Source organism: Oryzias latipes, chromosome 15, assembly GCF_002234675.1.
Source record: "Oryzias latipes chromosome 15, ASM223467v1".
Taxonomy (NCBI): domain Eukaryota; kingdom Metazoa; phylum Chordata; class Actinopteri; order Beloniformes; family Adrianichthyidae; genus Oryzias; species Oryzias latipes.
In genome coordinates this window covers 27,552,287-27,565,727 of record NC_019873.2, presented here as the reverse complement: position 1 = coordinate 27,565,727, position 13,441 = coordinate 27,552,287, and the positions used below count along the sequence as shown (strand labels likewise).

General features: G+C 43.8%; 1 protein-coding gene across 1 annotated transcript; it reads left to right on the top strand.

The window, feature by feature from the left end:
• The first annotated feature begins 245 nt into the window (after positions 1-245).
• On the top strand, positions 246-12,963 carry ism1 (isthmin 1). Its single transcript, XM_004077475.4, has 6 exons — positions 246-1,136; positions 7,350-7,565; positions 8,241-8,496; positions 10,458-10,601; positions 10,688-10,777; positions 11,742-12,963. The coding sequence occupies exons 1-6, from the start codon at positions 999-1,001 to the stop codon at positions 12,257-12,259; spliced, it is 1,362 nt and encodes a 453-aa protein (XP_004077523.1). The 5' UTR covers positions 246-998; the 3' UTR covers positions 12,260-12,963.
• The last annotated feature ends 478 nt before the right edge of the window (positions 12,964-13,441 follow it).

The window sequence follows — 13,441 nt, the reverse complement described above, 5'->3', positions numbered from 1 at the left end:
TGGACATAGTTTCTGCAGAGTGGTAGGGGTTCACCCAACTTTAAGCCAGTTGCAGCTCAGAGGAGAACAACAAAGATGTATATGGACACCCCCACACACACACACACCACCACCACCCCCACAAAAAATGAACTTTTTGGCATGTTTTCGTCTGCTCCTGATCCACAACGATTTGAATAAAGAAACACTCAGAAATGCAATTGTAAGCTTGGTTTACTTTATATGTGCCTTTCATCGTGATAAAAATGCAACAAGAACACGTTCAAAACACAAAAAACGTCATTAGTGGGTCTTTGAAGGACGAAGAGTTAACCGGGGGCGTGGGCGCGCGCGCACACTGGGGCGTTTGGTATAAATCCACCTCTAGAGCGCACAACAGGACCAGCGTGTGTCTGAGGGAACCTACTTTCATTTGGTTTGACTTCTCTCCTCCAGCAGGCCACGACGAGACGCACACCCTCCCGCGTCCCCTTTTGCAATGGATGAATCCTGTTTGTGACGCAGACGCGCGCCGTTTAGTACAGAAAATCCGGTTTTTGTAAACCCCCTGAAGACAGTCTCGCAGAATGTAGCCAGAAGAAGAAGAAACGGACCAAGTGGAGCAACCTGTGGCATGAGGAAGAGGAGGCAGCGAAGGCAGCTGGAAGCGCGCTGAGGTCTGAGCGGAGCGGAGACTTGGGGCTGCGCGCTGATCGGGATCGAGTCCTTCAGTCTTGATCTTCAGCTTCTTCAGACTGTATGAAGAAACTCTAACTAAGGAAAATACCTCCCAAAGAGGAGTGGCGGCAGAGACATTTTTATCCGTGTTCTTTCTTTGGCATCTTTTTGGATCCTTTTTCTTTTCGTTTTTTGAAATTCTGATCCCCGAAGTGGCTCCGAAGTGCTGTTGCGGCTCCTCGTCCCCGGCGGATCCGGAGATCGGAGTCTCTGCACCGGCAGGAGGCGGAGTCGGAGCTCCGGCCACGCCGGAACCCCCGAAGAGCGGCCGCGTCAAGAGGATGGTGCGGCTGGCGGCGGAGCTGCTGCTGCTCCTGGGACTCCTGCTGCTGACTCTGCACATCACAGTGCTGCGGAGCAGCCCGCTGCCGCAGGCAAACGCCACCCGGAGCCTGGACCGGGACGCGGCGCCCGCAGAGGTGAGTGTGGAGGGTTCCAGGCCGGCGTGCGCCCCGGGGTCTGAGGGGACGGGCGCTAGACCATGATCCAGGGTCAGAGATCAGCTCCCCGCCGCTGGGGCCTCAACGGTACCTGCAGGCAGCCCTCTGTCATCAACCGGGCGCTCACTCGATAACACAGAAGGTCAAAGATGAGTCCTAGAGGGGCTTTGGAGAGTGCAGCACCGACCTGATCTGTTTAGGGTCAAATTCGAACTCCAAATAAATCCATTTGAGATACATTTATGTAAAGAGGTTGCTCCACTTGGATACTGGCGTCAGATAAGCTGCAAGTTCTGATCTGAGATTTGTTGAACCCTAAATCAGCTGAGGGGCCAAATGCAGCCTGCGTTCAAATTTCTACTGGGCTCCTGTCATAAAACTCAATGCAATGTGGCCCCCAGGACTTTCTCAGAACTTTATGTAGACATTTTGGAATATTAAACATTTTAAATGAAGTTAGATTTAATGTTGAAAAGCTTTTTTTCATTTTATTCCTGGTCATTCCAGTCATTTTTGGTTTAAATGTCTTTAGAAACATTTCTGTTCTATGTGAAGAAATATCCCATAGCAAATAAAAGCATTAAATTGTTTGTTTGCATTTAATATTATTATAACAATTGGATGGAATGGTTGGCCCTCCCTGCAAAAAGTTCGCAAAGAAATGTGAAATTAAAAAGGCTTTTTACAGTGAAAATGTGCAGATTTAAAATGTTATTTGATGCTCAACAACACCTGTCATCTGTCAGTGATGTGTTTGTCCACTGAGCTGTTTCCTCAAGAAAACTTTCTGGGATTTCTTGAAATAATTCCAGGACTTGGGTCAGGATCCCCGCCAGCATCAGTCTTATCTCTGAATCGCTTTCCCGTCTGTGTTTTGCTGGACATTCGACCACGCAAAGATGAGGAAACATCCCAGGAATTTCTTGAATATTTGTCACCCGGCCAAATGTTGAATTGGACGAGCAGGATGAAAAGCAGCGGGGGGGTTACTCCTGAGGGATCAAAGAGGAAACTCGAAACATACACCTCTTCTCCCAACTTCAACATCCCTTTTGTCATTTGTCCCATTTTTCCAAGATTCTTCCTGGAGATAAAGCCGGAGGCATGCTTTGAACGCCGTTGCTTTAAAATACGCTCCTCTGCATGTTTGCCTCTCTAACTGTCGGTGATGTCACCTTTCAGCCATGCTTGTTACAGTACACAGTGGTGTCAATTCAAAGAGAAAAAAAACAATACAGGAAGCAGCCTTGTGCACCTGAAGCGCAGAGAGGAAACTCTAGACGCTCTGCAGAGTTTGGGTGAATATCGGGGTTTTCTGGATCTTTGTGGAGGCAAACATTTGTGTTGAGCTTCATGAGGTGTGCAACGATGGAGGGATGTTTCTGTTCTACATGAGTGATTGCTGGCACAACGTGAGCTGCCTTCATTTCCTGCCAGTCTCTCCGGGGGGGGACCGGGGGGGGGACCCCTGAGTTGTTTCCAATTGAAAATGGAGTCATGCCCCTTTAAGCAGCTCCTCACAGAGGGGAAACGAGGGGTGGCGGGAAAAGAAGATACCCTGAGAAGAGAGAGGGGGGGTTGTTGTTTGTGCAAGTGCTCATTCATAACATGTTGTAGGGGGGGGGCTGAAGAGGCCCCAGATAAACTGAGAACCGTTGTGTCACTTTTGATCTCCAAATGAACACATGTTCCTTTGCCGCTGACCCACAAAGACAGCAAGGCGGCCCCACACTGCGCAGTATTCCAGGTTGAGGCGGGTTTTCTCCTGGGTTCTGGGATGGTTCTGTTATTCTGACCCGCAGCCGTCCTGGACCGAAGGACCAGACTGATTTAGCAATTCCACCCAAACGACACCTTTGCCAACAAAAAACGCACAAATCTAGCACCAGGCGAAAAGGAATTCTGGACAAAGTGAACCCCACAAAATGATGACATCACACCAGACTAGTGATAGCCAAGAAACATATCCTAAAGAAGCTCTGAAGTAATTATGGGATGGACGCAGGACCTATGGCTTGGTGTTAATTTTGTGGCAAAGTGTGAAATTTGTGAATGTTCACATTTTTCCACAACGTGACAAAAGAAAACTTTTGTCCGTGTAATCTTTACGAAGTTTCACACCTGCAACAAGATTAAGTCTACAACCGCAAATGAGGTTTTGTTGACCTTTGAACTTCCCCTAAGCAAAAAGAAGTAATTTTACTTTATGAAGTATACTTGAGTATAAGTATAGCAAGTGTACTATAGACATTGTACATGTAGCGTAGAAAGTGTGACTAACTGAATATTTCTTCAGACTAAAGTTTACAATGTAGTAAATACAAAGTAAACTTCATGTATACCTGCCTCACCATTTATATTTCCCAGAAGTCTCTGCGAAAAACTAGTGTGCATCGATGCTCGATTGGCGAATATAGACCACAATGCACTGGATTTGAACAATAGTTGTAAAAAAAATGTGTTTAAATGTATTTTTTTTAGACAAACCATCAAAGTTTTAATCATTAAAACACAGTGGATTCATAAATATTCATCATAAAATGTTTGTATTTATTAGCTTTTTACTTTGTGAAATCGATGACGTCAAATTCGCCAATAAAAAAAAGGCAAAAAATGTAGTGAGCGTGGTGTCTGAATTGCTTTTAAAATCCAGGGCACTACATAGTCCCACACTATGTCGCTTTTTAGTAGTTAGGGAGGGAAATCGGACTTAGCCTAAGTATGCCAGTACCAGTAGTTTACTTAAATAGACTAAGTTTTGCAGATGGTTGGAAGAGGCCGCCATCTTGAATTTAAAAAAAATCACCTTTATCACCTGCAAATATAAACAACTACTAGTAATTTCGATCTATCACCTCATAACTCCTTGAGTATCATTTGGAAGGTACTTGAGAAAAAAATGTTGGTTTTAAAAGTTGTAGATTTGCACGGCGTTAGCACGTCAAGGTCGCACAAATGGCGTTCCGTTATTGCATGCATATTTTACCAGAATATTGTGAAAATCTAACACATGAATCATTGGCTCAAGCTAAATGAAATGGTAAAACTTATGATATGAGCACATTAGGAATTTGGGCGTGGTTAACAAAAACCTCGGTTGCCAAGGAAATTCAAAAGTTTACTTTTGCCGATTCTTTTAAAAATAACATAGACCTGTTTGTCACCCCTGAGCGAACAAAATTTAGAATGGTTGCTATGGAGATAAAACCAACAAAGCCGCCATCTTGAAAAAAAGTGTTGGTTTTTTTTTCATGTCGTGCAGCCTGACCAGGTTGTCAGGGGCAGAGGGGGAGAGTGAGGGGTGTGTAGCAGCTGCTCAGGTAAATAGTGGGTAGTGGGAGGGCGGTGAGGCGCACCTGTGGACCATTTGCTTCTTTCATTGTCCTAATTGTTACTAAACTGCTTGAAATAAAACAGTTTGTTGATGACCTTAAATTTTGACGGCTTCTCCTGCGGTGAGCCAGAGTCAAATTTGAAGTTTACTTTGAAGTTTGTGTTGAAATTCTGCTTGAAACTTAAAATCACTGCGCGTCCTTCTTTGGCCGACTTTTCACAGCACCGAATCAAAGCCTTCTACTTCTTGATTTGCAGATAAAACTCGGCACACAAAAAAAGGGGCTCTGATGGGGATTTGCGTCTGTTCTTTTGGCAGAACAGATTTAGTTTTATCTTCAAAGGTTTGGCCTTTAGCTGCAGAAAACACTTTTTTAAATGAAAATATGCAAATGTCAGGGAGAAATTAAGCATCTTTCTTGTGAAGCGAGGATTACGAAACGGCTCTTATTCACCTGTGAAGCCTTTAGTTTTGTAATCATTGATGATTACGCAATCTAGAAAAAAAACTATTATATAAGAAACTGAATTACACTGATTTCCACATGCTTTTTTATGTTTCTACTTTCTCCCAAATAAGACATTCTAATTTCGTATTTGTTGTTGGACTTTGAGGAAGAGACAAAAAAAAAGCAAAAACAGCAATAAAAGGGAAACCCTGGAAAAAAAATCAGCAGTTTTCCGTTTTAGTTGTTTTGTTTGCTGTCAGGAGCTGGAAAAATGTCATGAGATGCATCAAAACTGCAGCGTAAACATCAGACTAGTTCAATCTGTAGGAAGGTTAAAGACTTGCTGGGATTTCTGGGATGTCTGCTCAGATGTGAGTAAAAAAACCTTTGACTTTAAAGCTTTAAGTGTGCAGAAGACACATTTTTGCCTAAAAAATAGTAACATTTGGAGACTGCATGTGGCTGGACTTTTTAAGGTTATTACTCTCACTTAGTTAACTAATTTACAAAAAGATGTTTGCATCATTTTTATTGTTTTATTATCAGTGAGACTTAGGTGGAAAGTGTTCATGGGAAAGCCTAATGCTAGATTCTCACTCTGAAGGGGACGTTGTCTTGAAATTTCAAGGGGAAAAAAGCAAAATTATGAATAATTTCTTATGTTTCCATTGTGTTTATGCAGATCTATGTAATATCAGTGGAGAAGGGTCAGTCATCGTCAGTGGTATGGGGTTCTCTTCTCTCATATCATTTTTTGGTTTCATCGGAATACTTGCCTGACAAACTGTTCCCCGGATTGAGTTCAGTGGTCTCTCCAGAGTAAAGATTCATTTAAAGATAAGGATAAAATACCATATTTTATGGTGACAAAATACAGTACATGATAAGATGTCATTTATTACACAGGAGGGAGGAGCTAAAACCTGTTGCAAAAGCTCACTTCCACCTAGTTTCCACCTATTCTGGATTTTTCTTCTCAAAACTTAAATGGGAATCCTAACGAAAAAGGCAATAACAGTACATTTGCGTTGTGATTTACAGGGAGCGGCACATAACTACATTTTTCTGAGTCAAATCATCAAACCATCAGTCAAATTATCGATCTCAATCCAGGTTTCCATGTCGGTTTTCAATTTACGCTTTAAGTTTTATGGGTGTGGGGGTCAGGAGTGTTGTGAGGGCGCGTTGTGTGTCTTATCATTTTTTTTATTGTTTTAAACCAGTAAAGCACGTTGTGTTACGGCTGTACGAAGAGTTTTTTTATAAATAAAGTTTAAATTTTAAACAACAAGCAAAATGCATCCCTGATTTTATGGATTTCTTTATCATTTTTTTCTCTGTTAATCATGTTTTCTCTGGAAAATAAGACATTTTAATTATTGACTGAAATCTGTGGTGCAAGAATATCCACACAAACGATGATCATCATCATCATACTTTCCCCCCAATCAGCATAAAAACATCTTTACTTGGTGGTTGTAGAACTCTTTCCTGAAATTATGGCTGCTTTTGTAATTGTTTTAATTATACCGCAGAAGCCCACGTTCCAATAGAAATGTGCTGTCAAAGTTCTTTCCCATGCATCATGTCATCATATCTATCTGCTGGACACAAGCTGCAGGCATTTCTGACCTCCTCCTTCCTGCTGTGCAGCTCCTCTTACAGCATCTGCATCAGCACACGGTGCAGCTCGGCTGGACACGAGCTGCTCCACTGGGGGGGGGGGCTTTTATGCCCACCACAATGTGGCTGAGATGACCGTTTGTCTGTGACTGGCAACCGTACAGCAGCGCCTTCATAACCTCACGCTGGAGAACGGCTACAAAAACACAGAAAAAGGAGGAAAACAAGACGCATGATTGATGTTTCCTTTGAACTTATTTCTGCCACCAGAGATTGCATGATTGCCGACTACTTAAGGCTGTCTGTCCAATTTAGAGGTAATTGTTTTTTTCTGTGCATACCTGATGGAAGGAATATGCCTCAGCTGTCATTTTGGGATGGATTTACAACAGCGCTGGCCCAGGACCAAGTGTTTTTCTGTCCTAAAGAGCAGATATTCTCAGCGTGTTTGCTAAGGCCTCTCTGCATAGCAGGAAAGCCATCAATTCAGCAAAGCTCTTATCTACTAGCAGGCATCCAAACACAATATGTCTGGAGCAGCAACTGTGTATTTTGTATGCTAAGAAACGGAAAAATGCGTATTTCAGCTGTAAAATTGGATCTGAATGCTGGGAAGCAGAAGGATAAAAAAATAAGATCTGACGTTCTGAGCATAAGGATGTTTTAAATGTGGAGTCAAAGCATAAACTCCTTTCCTTTTTATTGTGTATAAAGATGTCTAACCGAAGGCATTTTTGTCTAACGTTTGTAATATGTGATTGTTGTGTCTCTTTTGTGGCCTGTGCAGAAAAACAAAAATGGAAGAAGCCGCTCCTCTTCACATCTGGCTCCTGAAAACCGAGGGTCCGGTCCGGAACACCGAACATCCCATCAACCGGCGTCCCATCCCTGGACACAGGACGGCAGCGTCCGCAGGGACGGCCACGGATCCTTCCTCCTAGACCTGCACAACTTCCCGGACCTCTCCAAAGCGGATATTAACGGGCAAAATCCCAACATCCAGGTGAGCGTGTGCGACTGTGCACCTGCCGCGGCGCTTTGATGCTGCCCGTGGCTTTAGAGGTGGCTGCTCAAGCACACAGGGCAGGAAGAGGCGTCTCCTTACACCCTTTAACACCAGCTCCTTGTCCCTTTCACACTTCCTGAGTCCTATAGATAAGACAGAAACTTTAATTAATCCGGTAGAGTAACCAACAAAGGTGGGCACAGCTTCTAAACTCTCATAAACCCCCCAGTGAGTCACGTTTGAACCGTTTTCCTGCAAGAACATCTTTTCCTTTCTGAGGACATCGCTGCTAAATGTCAGCAGTGTATTATGTGGAGGGAGAGCACAGCTACCAATTGAGCCAGGGCGTGAGGCTGTGGGATACGGGGGGGGGGTCTTTGATCCTGGAATTCATCTGGCTTTCATGGTCTGGAGGAGGCTGAGGAGCCCTTTGAACTTTGTGTTTAGGTGGAGAGAGCCCCGAGAGGCGGGGGGTGATTGTGGAGCAGGGGTGGTGTTCCCCCCTCATCTGGGAGGCACATGTGTTAGGACAGAAGGGGGAGGGCGGTGGTACTGTGTGTAGGGGGGCAACCAAGGGTGCCACCCAATTGATTTTGTCATTCTTTTAAGTGTGGCGTGTGTTTTATTCCTTTTGCAGAATGTGGCGTTTAATTGGGCTTTCTTTTACCGCAGGTGACCATTGAAGTGGTGGACGGACTGGAGGGCCACGAACCAGAGAAAGGCTTCCGAAAGGAAAGCAAACCCAGCTGGGCCTCTCCCAACTGGAGGAACTGGTGGCCTCGCACTTCTTCATCCTCCTCCTCCTCTTCCTCCACTCATCAAACGGGAGTGCGCGATCGCTCCTACGGCGGCAAAACTGCAGATAGCAACTTCCTCAGACCGCCGGCAGACTGGGACAGGAAAGGCAGCAAAACTCAGACAGAATATGGTGAGATCCACGGCAGAGAAGAGGAATGCACATCACTGCAGCACTGCTGACCTCACTGCTCCAGTCTGAGGTGGAATCTGTCATTTACAGATTTAGGCATCGTGATAAGTGGAAGCATCACAGGCACAGCTTTTGGAAGCCCCTGATTGAAGCCTTTAAGCTCTTTTATGAGAGGTATTCTTCGGCATTGCAGGGTTATCGAACTGTTTAAAGTCCCACTTCAATCATCTTTTGATCTGTTTTCAAAGCGTTCCCGGTGGTCTTTTAAATACAACGTTGAAGCCTGTGTTGTTTTCTAGGACGTAGTTTCTGCAGAGGGGCAGGAGTTCAGGAGTTGTGAGAAGTGGTGTGGAAGAAGAAGAAGCCTTTCTTGTCATTGTACATAATACAACGGAGCAACCCCGCCCACGTTCCCCTCATCCATATGTTTACATGCTCTCCTGCTAGCTTACACCCCCAACCTAACATTAGCGGTGCAACAAAAATGGCGAGGAATATCGTAGCCTTCCATCCATCCAGTTCTGATCCAGATTCCGGCGTTCATGGGTCTGTTTGTCTGCAGGTGGATGATCAGAATGGAGCGGAGCAGGAAGCTTTCTGTAATAACTTGCACATTTTTTCTTCTTCAAGCAACATTTTTTCGTCTGCTCTTAATTCACAATGATGTGAATAAAGAAATACACAGTAATGCAACTTTAAGCTTCATTTTCTTTGTCCATGTCCTCCAAAAAACACTATTTTCTTCTTGATGGAGGACATTTATCAGGACAATATAGCTCAAAATTAAATTTCTGAAGATTTTCGTATTCAAATTGTTGTGAATCAGAAGCAGATACAAAGAGATCGTATTTGTGACGTAGAAAATACGCTGGTGCCTCCACTTGCAGACGACTACATCCATGTACGTCTCTGTTTTCCTCGTCTGAGCTGGAATCTGGATCTGTGCGGCTGGATTACTCCAATATTGCTCGCCATTTTTGTTTTAGCAATAATGTGTGTGAGGAGCTGTAAGCTAGCGGGAGAGAGTATAAACAGAGAGCTCTCAGCAAAAGAAAGGAGGGGCAGGCTGGGTTACTCCATGCCAACGGTGAATATTCTAATAAACTACTGTTATGCTTTGTCCTAGAAAACGACACAGGTTTTTGATTTGGAAAAAAAAAACTGCATAATTATAATTAAAAGCAATTGGGAACTTTTTAGAATAGCTCATAAAATGATTGGAGTGGGTCTTTAACCGCCTCACTGCACCTACGTGCAGTCAGTCATGGAGCCAGAAACATGGTCAGGCGTCCACAAAGCGTCACAAATCTCTCCATGAGTAGCCACACTGATCAATTTGTCAGGAAAGAGTATAAACTAGATGTCACACAGTGAAGGCTGTGTTGAAGCTCGCCCAAACCAGAGTGGCCAGGCGGGAATGCATGTGCCGTAGGAGATGTCATTCCCATGGAAGCTTTTAGGAGGGTGATTTTCTATCATTTGTAAAACCTCAAACCAATATGAAATTCTTCCAATTTATCGCCGTGGTTAGGTCTCGTTTTCTCCTCATTTCTCACCACACAAACGGCTTAGGAAACACTTCATCCTCTTTACTGTCACATTTTTCAAACTTAATGATCACAGCTGTTGACTGGCTGTGACAATCGTCCATCAAAGAGCATTACAGTTGTCTCGTTTGTGGTCTAAACACAGGCTATTATCGAAATATCTAAGTTCAGACTTTTGTCCGAGGTGCCAAACACTTCTTCAAATCACTTTTCAAAATCATGACCTGACAGGGAGAGCAGAACAGCTGCTGCTGGCTACTGTGCAATAAATAAGGTTACTTCATGAGGTTACTTCGTTGGTTTCGATTGTTTTGGGTGTAAAATGGGTTCAGGGCATCCGTCTTCACCCATTATCAGTGAGGCATGCTGGAGCTCCCTAAGAATAAGACCCGTTTTTTCTCTCTGTGATCCAAGATTACATGGATGGAGATGGGGACTGGAGCAACTGGTCTGCATGCAGTGTCACTTGTGGAAACGGAAATCAGAAGAGAACCCGTTCCTGTGGTTATGCCTGCACGGCCACAGAGTCCAGGACATGCGACATGCCCAATTGCCCTGGTAATCTATCACCACAACAGACACGGACAAACGAGTTGTTTTTCATCCACTGCTTCACCTTTCAAAATGTCTGTCTTCCTCTAAAGGTATTGAAGATACCTTCAAGACAGCAGCCACTGAAGTGAGTCTGTTAGCTGGAACGAATGAGTTCAACGCCACAGAGCTCTTTGGTGTTGGTAAGAGTTTTCCTCACATACTACCCACTTTTGCCTAATGCTACACACACACGAGGCGAGGGACACTGGTTCCTAAACGTGCTTTTAACATTCACACTGGACTTGGTGTGAAACATCGTAGCGGCGCAAATCTGGTGAATCTTGCTCCAGGCTTTTTCTTTCATAGCTCTATTCCGATATATGGAAGACTTTGTTGTAGAATTCCGACCAGACAATAATTAGTTTTTGGAACTTCAAAGGATTAAAAAAAGGGCACAGAAAAAACTGATTTAAAAACTTGTGTATCAACGTTTTAACTCGATTAATGCAGAAGCCAGAAACGCACATGTACACCCCATTTACATAGACTTTTCATTGGAAGTAGACTTTTCACTTGGTTGTCAGGGTTCATGAAGGGACACAGAGAGGAGCAGCCGTATCTTAAAGGGGAAGGCAGGTGTGTGTTTGCATTTGAGGCTCGTATGGCCAGCCGTCTAAATGGAACATTCAATTGCTGTGCATGTGGTGAGGGTATCAGGAAGTATTCGTATGGATAATGTAAGTTGCATACACTTATGGTCATGCCTCAAGTCCTTGAGTAGCACTCACTGGGTGAGCATGTGACAAGGGCTGAACACAAGGATTTGGGGGTGTTGAAAAAATAAAAAATCTGCACCTCACCTATTTGACCTTTATTTACCCTTATGTGTCATATATAAGTGTTCACTACGACCTGTCTGCAGCGTAGCCATAGAACAAAATCTGCATGAACAAATTCTCTATATGTACTCACTGAGCGGTGTACGATATTGATATTTTGTACAGGCCACCTGCATACAGGTTTGCCCACTTTTATCCCGCAGTCTGTATCCACCCGTAAAGGCAGTTGTGACTGAGGCATTACATCACTTTGTTCCCAATAACCTCATTGTAGGTTTCATCGAGTTTCTTGTCAGGCATCGACTGCATCTTCATTTTCTTCCAGACACCGACAGCTGCGAACGATGGATGAATTGCAAAAGCGATTTCTTGAAGAAGTACATGACCAAAGTGGCAAACGATCTCCCCAGCTGCCCGTGCTCTTACCCAACCGAGGTGGCGTACAGCACAGCAGACGTCCGCGACGCCCCAACGCGCAGAGATTTCCGCTGGAAAGACGCCAGTGGACCAAAGGAGAAGCTGGAAATCTACAAGCCCACAGCCCGTTACTGCATCCGCTCCATGCTGACCCTGGAGTCCACCACGCTGGCGGCTCAGCACTGCTGCTACGACGACAACATGAAGCTCATCACGCGCGGCAAAGGTGCCGGCACGCCCAACCTTATCAGCACGGAGTTCTCAGCCGATCTGCACTACAAGGTGGACATCCTACCCTGGATCATCTGCAAAGGAGACTGGAGCCGCTACAACCAGGCTCGACCGCCCAACAACGGGCAGAGATGTCCAGAAAACCCTCAGGATGAGGACTACTACAAACAGTTTGAAGAAGCAAGGGAGTTCTAGCCTCGTTAGAACGTAAGGACTAAAAAGAAACTGCTTACATCTTCACCTAAACCCAAAGAATGGCTCTTTAGGTCAGATTACACCTGAACTGTGAGGAAAGGCTTTTACTGCTCGACTGAACTGACACCACTCCAACAAACTTCCATGCCAAGCAGTAGTGCCCAACCGAGTGCTGCTTTTTTATTTACACTTTCTTTTTAAAGAAAATGAAATGCTACTATTTCTAACTCAGATTTGGTCAATATAGGGATAAGAGATTTCATATCCTCAAAAGGGAAGAATAGTATTGTAGAGAAGTCAGTTTGCCCGTGTTTGTTTCTGTACATTCTTTATGTTAGTAGAATCTGAGAGGTAATGGAAAATACAGCATCCCTCGGGAAATTGTCAGCAATTAGAGCACAGAACAGGGTTTTCCAGTTTTTCTCGTTTTGTGGGTATGTCTATTTAGCATGCACATTTTTTTTTATTGCATTAATTTACCTGTTATTTAACTGCATCCTTTCTGTCTCTAAGGCAGTTTTTCAATGTAAAAAATCCTGCAATATTTTTGTAAAGTATATTTATTAAATGGTAGCTGTGTCTGGGTCGGGAGACTGTGACTGTGGCTCGTCATTAGCATATGGCGGAATGCTAACTTGAGATTCCTCTCCAGTTTATACTTAGCCAACATTGTGCATGTCCCAAGTTGAAATTAAAAATGGAAAGACAGCGACGGATGTGTGAATTCAGTTGTAGGGACATAACGGTGGGATATCACTCAAGTTACAAAAGTCTTGTCTTTCAGGGGCAGATTTTCCCAGAAAGTGCCTCTAAAATGCATCCTTGATGCATTTTAATTTAGTAATTAATAGGGGTGTAACAATTAATCAACTTAATCAATGAATTCCTACAATCCAACCAAATCGATCTGTCTGAGGCAAGTTGTTAAACGAATCGACCTTAGGCATTATTAAATCAAGTCAAAATGAAATAAATCGACGATAACTGATCTTGGAAAACACGGTTTGGATTGAGGAACGGTAGGTTTATTTTACTCTAAAGTAAAAATGACCAAATGCCATCACAGCACATATGATGGCTGCAAAATATGATTAAACCATTGTTAAGCTACGTCCACACTTGGCATGTGATGCACATATTCTGGAATGCGAATGTCTCCACCTGATACTAGCACATGTATGC